Genomic DNA, 7,271 nt, shown 5'->3' with positions numbered 1-7,271 from the left:
GAGTATGGGTCACCATACTTGGCCACATGTCACGTCACTTTTCACTTTTTCACTTTTCACTTTTCAATATTACAGCGAGAATAAAAGTTACTCCTTCTTTCTTTGCGTGAACATTTGGGCGGTGTTATGCAAATCTTCCCACATAGTGTGGTAGATATGTGGGGGCGTGTTCGAACGAGCCGTTTTAGGTAGGTGTGGCTAACTCTTTACTTTTATAAAGAATATCTCTTTGGATTTGAGACTTTAGTCTTTGCAACTTTACAGATCTTCTTTATGCACCAAGAGCTTGTAACACTCTTAAGAGAAAGGAAAAAATGAAATCGCATCATATGACCCCTTTAATATATCCACTACCAGTGACAGTGGGACTCAAATGATACTTGCAAACATAGCTCAGACACATTTGTTCTGAGAAAATGTCTCATCATTTGTTTGTATATACCGCTTTGATATCTGGTTAACAAATCCAGTAACGTACAATTTTATGGGTGTCTGTATACTTTTCAGGGCCAACTGCATTTGCGTTTGATTGTCTTTGTTTTCCTATTAAGTTGCCTGTTCCAATTAAAACTGATTTCATAAGTTCAGCGGTCATTACAGTTATTATGCTGACTATAGGTGACAAAGTGAGACTGTATAGATGGTGGATCTTGATCAGAATGCAAAAGCACCTGCCCACTTTTTCAGTGGCCTTGGTTCTGGAACTATTAAGAATGCATTGGTTAAGTCAAGTCCTCATTTAAAAAAAAAAAAAAATTCTAAACAATGAACCAAACCTGTTGGTGAATCACATCACAAACGTGAATAAAATAAAAATGATGGATAAATATAAAACTACTGATGTTGATTATGTGTATATTTCATGTTTATTGCAAAATATGCATATCTATAGAAATGTTAAGTAGTTTGAGAGCCTAGGAAGATTGGCTCAATTATGTCATTCGCAGTGTTTCATGGGAGTGTGCGGATGTTTTTTTCAGTATTTGTTTTTTTCAGTTAATGGAAGGTTATTCTTTGCAGAATCATGGATGATGTAGTTTTTCAACAGGAATATTTGCCGACACGATAATAATAAAAAAAAAAAGTAGTTAAAAATCAAATCCCCTAAGGAAAAAATGAATGCTATTTACTTCCGGAACCCATCTGTTGCACTCTACATGCCACCCCGGAAGAAAATTTTGTACATTTTAAAATTATCTGGTGCACTTTGAGAGTTCAAAATTAAGTGTCTCAGTTTACATTACGTTCATACTGGTGTTTTTAGGAAGTAAATATAATAATAAAAATAATGCTTTTATTTTATTATCATTATTAATTAAATAATATTATTTTAAACATAATTTATTGTTGTTATTAGTCTCATCCCTATAACAGTAATATACAGTATTATATTTTCGATTTAAGTTCAACTGACAGATGCTTTTTATAAAGCAATGGTGCGAAACACATTAGAGATCTATGTTATTATGAGAAGTGTAAAATTATTTTAGGTTTATTATGAAACGGTTGCAGGGAAGATTAGACTATGGTGGTACCTGTGGTACTACTGATGAGGAATGAACATCTACATTTCTGTATATTCATGGTGTCTTGTTACACTGACAGCGCCAGAGTTTGGAAGATGAACAGTCTCTCTCCAGAGGTGGCGTTGAGCCGTATTTCTCCTGAGCTGCGGCCTTTACTCTGCTCTGTGGTGCGCGATGGACGGGTTGGTTTAGACTCATCCAGCTGTCTCAGAATCACTGACCTCAAGAGTGGGTGAGTGTTCTGTAAATGAAACAAAAACAGATAACTTTTGGAGAACAATGCATTTGTAAGTTCTTCAAGTTACAAATATGATAATCGTAAATGCTTAATCAGAATTCTAGAAAGCAGAGGGGACTTTTCAAAATTGATCAATGTGGTTACTGTCGGTCACTGCTTCCTTAAATATCTAGAAGTCAGAAGTCAGTAAGAGCTTTATTGCCAATAATTGTTACACACACAAAGAATTTGTCTTGGTGACAGGAGCTTCCAGTGCAGAAGAAAGAACAGACATAGTGCAAACATACATCATAGTGCAGACATACATAGGAATTACACAGTAGAGATGAAATATAACACTAACATAAGAAAAACAGAAAATGCAATATAATACAGAAGTAGATGTTTTAAAGAATGTGTGAGGTTTACCTTTTTATTAAACTTTTTCAAAGCTTTATTTGAACATTTACATTAGTTATTTCAACATGCTATTATACTGTTGTCAGTTAAGTTGTCATTTAAAATCCGAACATCATTGGTAATTGTAACAATGTTCGTAGTTCATTATCAATTGCTCCACCGGCCTCGCTCCGTTCCCACGGCTCTCGCCCCCACTCGTCACAGTAATGTTATTGTTTTAGTGATTATGCAAACAAAAAGTCATTTTATTTGTTGTTAGTTGATTTTTAAATATAAAACTTGGTGAAATTATTTATGTGTCATACTTTTTTAACATCTCCAGCACATTGTAACAATACCGTGATAATACGGATAACCGTGATATTCTGGATGCAGACTGAAGCTTGTGTAAATCCTAGTTACCACGGGATGTCAATAGCTAAACAAATAGAGACATAATTAGCGTAGCTTCTGTTCCAACCAAGCAAAATGTATTTGTTTAACCCAATCTAAAGAATAATAATGTGCATTTGATCAGATATAACTGCAGTACAAGATTATGAGATGCATTATTTGAATGCCTGGCCAAAGAGATGTGTCTTTAATCTAGATTTAAACAGAGAGAGTGTGTCTGAACCCCGAGCGTTATCAGGAAGGCTATTCCAGAGTTTGGGAGCCAAATGCGAAAAAGCATTTATAACAAGGTTATAATGGACAATGTATAGTTATGAAAGTATTAGGTAGAAGGTTGGGCGGGGGGAACCAGTAATCTTCTCAGCAGTCCTGACTGTCTGTTGTAGTCTCTTGATGTCTGATTTGGTAGCTGAACCAAACCATAAAGTTATGGATGAACACAGGATGGACTCAACGATGGCCGAGTAGAACTGTTTTTACCAGCTCCTGTGGCAGGTTGAATTTCCTCAGTTAGCGAAGGAAGTACAACCTCTGCTGGGCCTTTTTAGCAATGGAGTCTATGTGAATGTCCTACTTCAGGTCCTGAGAGATGGTGGTGCCCAGGAACCTGAATGACTCTACTGCAGCCACAGTGCTATCCTTGATGGTGTGTGGGAGGAGTGCAGGGGGGTTTCTCCTGAAGTCCACTATTATCTCCACTGTTTTGAGTGTGTTCAGCTCCAGGATGTTGTAAATGCACCAGACAGCCAGCTCTTTAACCTCCGGTCTGTAAGCAGACTCGTCTCCATTGTGTATGAAGCCGATGATGATAGTTTCAAATAAATTTGATCATCTGCAAATTTCAGGAGCTTGACAGATGGGTCTTTTGCGGTGCATTCGTTCGTATACAGGGAGAAGAGCAGTGGGGAGAGCACACATCCCTGAGGAGCGCCAGTGCTGATTGTGAGAGTCTTGGATGTGAGCTTACCCAGCCTCACTAGCTGCTGCCTGTCTGTCAGGAAGCTGGTGATCCACTGACAGATTGGGGTGGGCACGGAGAGCTGGGTCAGTTTGTCTGAGTGAAGGTCAGGCATGATGGTATTGAAGGCCGAACTGAACTCTACAAACAAGATCCTTGCATAAGTCCCAGGTCTATCAAGATGTTGCAGACGTGAGAGTGACAGGTCTGTAGTCATTAAGTCCAGGTGATTTTGGGTTTTTTGGGGACTGGAATGATAGTGGAGCATTTGAAGCAGCAGGGAACTTCACACAGCTCCAGAGATCTGTTGAAGATCTGTGTAAAGATGGGGGCCAGTTGGTCAGCACAGGTTTTTAAACAGGCAGGTGAAACACTGTCTGGGCCTGAAGCTTTCTTAGTCTTCTGTTTTCTGAAGACCCGGTTCACATCCTCTACACATACCTTAAGCGCAGGTTGAATGGTTGGTGAGGGAGGGAGGGAGGGGAGTTGCAGGAGGGGTAGGTGAATGTGTGAAGTGCAGATCAGAGGTGGATGTGGGGTGTGAGACTGGGCTTTTCAAACCGGCAGTATAACATATTCAGACCATCAGCCAGTTATTGATTGTCCAAAGACTGCGGGGGTGGTGCCTTGTACTTGGTGATGCTCCTCAGACCAGTCCATACTGATGCCGGGTCGTTGGCTGAAAACAGTTTTTTCAGCTTTTCAGTGTAGCTTTTTTAGCCACTCCTTCGTTAGTCTGTTTCTGGCCTGGTTGTACAAGATTTTATCCCCACTTCAGTAATCATCCTCTTGGCATGACAAAGCTGTTTGAGTTTCCCAGTAAACCATGTTTTTTCATTAGTTAATGATAGGAATGTCCTGGCAGGAATGCACATATCTTCACAGAAACTGATATATGATGTTACAGTATCTGTGAGCTCATCCAGATTGGTGACTGCAGCCTCAAAAACACTCCAGTCAGTGCAGTCGAAGCAGGCTTGTAAATCCCGCTCTGCTTCATTAGTCTCTGCTTCATTCAGTTTCTGCCTGTAGGTTGGTATGAGATGAACTAGACTGTGATCAGAGAGCCCCAAAGCTGCCCGTGGGACAGAGTGATATGCATCCTTTATTGTGGTGTAACAGTGGTCCTGTATATTACTGTCTCTGGTGGGACATGTAACATGCTGTCTGTATTTTGGCAGTTAACGGGAAAGATTTGCTTTGTTAAAATCTCCAAGAATGATTAAAAGAGAGTCTGGGTACCTTTGCTCCATTTCAGTTATTTGTTCAGCCAGCTATTGCAGCGCTGTGCTCACACACACGTCTGGAGAAATGTACACATTTGCGAGAATGAAAGAGGAAAACTCCCGTGGCTAGTAGAAAGGTTTACAGTTTATGAAGAGTGCCTCTAAATTAGGACAGCATGTCTTTTTCAGCATTGTTACATCTGAACACCAACTTTCGTTGATGAAGAAACACAATCCACCACCTCTCGTTTTCCCCGTTAACTCCACAAAGTGATCCGCTCTGAACAGCTGGAAGCCCGGCAGATGAAGCGCGCCTTCCGCTACGCCTATGTCATATGCTCGAACGCCTTGTCGTGAACGTGCCTGCTTGAGCGACCGGAAGCTGGAGATTACAGTTAATAAATATTAAAAAATTTATATTTTTCTTACACTAACACATCGTTTCACTTCAGAAGGCCTTTATTAGCACCCCCGAGCTGTGTAGAGTAGTTTTATGATGGATGGATGCAGTTTTTTAGGCTTCAAAAACAGGGGCACCATTCACTGCCATTATACAGCTTGGAAGAGCCAGGACAATTTTAAATATAACTGCGATTGTGTTCGTCTGAAAAAGGAATGTCAGATATACCTAGGATACCCTGAGGGTGAGTAAATCATGGGCTAATTTTCATTTTTGGGTGAACTATCCCTTTAAAGAACACGACACACAAGGAAATCCTGTATATTTCAACCAATCCGATGACGACTTCTAAACTCCTGAAGTGTTTCCAATTTTGTGTGCCATATGCATCAGACGTTCAGCCAACGGTCTGTGGGCGTGACTTCTGAGGCTGAGACCAGGCTTCACTCAGCCAGGTTTCAGTGAAGCACAATGCAGCATAGTTTGAAAAGTCCTTGTTGATGCGGGTGAGGAGAAGAAGTTTTGTTAAGAAGAGAACGGACATTCGCATGATGAATACTTGGGAGCGCAGTTCGAAAGCCACGCTCGCGGAGCTTAACCAGCGCGATGGCACACTTCCCTCTTCTGTGCGTTTGAACAGCACCACAGCACCTCCGACTCCGAATGTCCAACAAAACGTCTGAATAATTAAAAGACCGGAAAAATATTATCTGGGATGTGTTGCTTAATGTTAAGGAGTTTGTCTCTGCTAAAACTTATTGAAGAAGAATGACTGGTCTAAACAGTAAACACAGAACAAACAAACAAAAACAGCAGAAAAATTGCAGAGCTTAAAATAAAATCAAAGCTTTATGTTAAAAACAACTACAGCACGGTGTCATGTGGTGAATGACTGTAATTTTCCATCCTTAGCTGAGCTTTACAGTTCAGGGCCTTTAAGATGATTGCAAATCCTTTTTATGATGTCTTAATTATTAAAATATATTCAATTATTAATTATACTATTTGTGCAATATTATTACAATTTATAAGAACTGTTTTCTTTTTTAATATATTTTAAAATGTAAGCTGAATGTTCAGCAGCCATTACTTCAGTCTTCAGTGTGACATAATCCTTAATAAATCACTCTTAATATTTGGTGATATTATTCATTATTATTGGTGCTCATTTATTAATAATGGTTCTTATTATTAATGTTGAAAACTGTTTTTCTGCTTTTTGTGGAAACCATGATATATTTTTCAGGATTCTTTGATGAATAGAAAGCTTGGAAAAAATGATATAGAAATATTTTGTAACATTACAAATGTCTTTACTGTTACTTTTAATCAATTGAATGCATCCTTGCTAAATTATTTATTTATTTATTTATTGCTAATTTTCAGCTATTGAAGTGTCATTGAAAGTTTTTCTTCCCCCCCCTTTTCATTTTAGCTGCACATCACTAATGCCTGGTCCATGCTGTGACAGATTTAAACTTCACATTCCATATGCTGGAGAGACTCTCAAATGTAAGTAGTTGTTCTATGGGTATAAACAGATCAGAGATCACTCATGAATATATGAAAGTTGCTGATGTTTGATGATGGTGGTTTGCTAGTGATATGTTCCTGCAGCCTACAAAGTTCTTGTCGGACATGCTGAAATAGTGCTGATTTAATGTGTAGTGATGCATTATTGATTTATTACATTTTCAAACTGCAGTGTACAATATAAATCATCTTGTTGTTGTTTACTACAGTAAAACTGTAGAAAGGATTGAAATTATTTGTAAAACTGTAGAAGGCAAGACATCTTGGTAGCTTTTATTTGGCTTCTGTTCAGAGTCAAGTCAAGTCAAGTCACCTTTATTTATATAGCGCTTTTAACAATACAGATTGTGTCAAAGCAACTGAACAGCATTAATTAGGAAAATAGTGTGTCAATAATGCAAAATGACAATAGTAAACACTAATTTTTCAGTTAAAGGCAGTTCATCATTGAATTCAGTGATGTCATCATCAGTTCAGTTTAAATAGTATCTTTGCAATCAAATCAACGATATCGCTGGAAATGAAGTGTCAAAGAAACCTGGGCTTCCATACCACCTCAGCAGTGCCACAAACTGATCACCTCCATGCCACGCCGAAT

The 7,271-nt window shown here is 38.8% G+C and overlaps 1 protein-coding gene across 1 annotated transcript in view; it reads left to right on the top strand.

Annotated features, from left to right (window-relative positions):
* Nucleotides 1–7,271, top strand: part of babam2 (BRISC and BRCA1 A complex member 2) — an 87,136-nt gene that overhangs the window by 1,613 nt on the left and 78,252 nt on the right. The window contains exons 2-3 of the mRNA XM_016548926.1: nt 1,606–1,758; nt 6,576–6,652. Of these exons, the coding sequence (XP_016404412.1) occupies nt 1,622–1,758; nt 6,576–6,652 (214 nt within the window). The 5' untranslated portion in view covers nt 1,606–1,621. The remainder of the gene's footprint in view (nt 1–1,605; nt 1,759–6,575; nt 6,653–7,271) is intronic.

The sequence above is a fragment of the Sinocyclocheilus rhinocerous genome, unplaced genomic scaffold (assembly GCF_001515625.1).
Source record: "Sinocyclocheilus rhinocerous isolate Xijiao unplaced genomic scaffold, SAMN03320098_v1.1 scaffold524, whole genome shotgun sequence".
Classification (NCBI taxonomy): domain Eukaryota; kingdom Metazoa; phylum Chordata; class Actinopteri; order Cypriniformes; family Cyprinidae; genus Sinocyclocheilus; species Sinocyclocheilus rhinocerous.
Note: the sequence above shows the minus strand (reverse complement) of the source record. Positions and strands in the feature narration are given on the sequence as shown.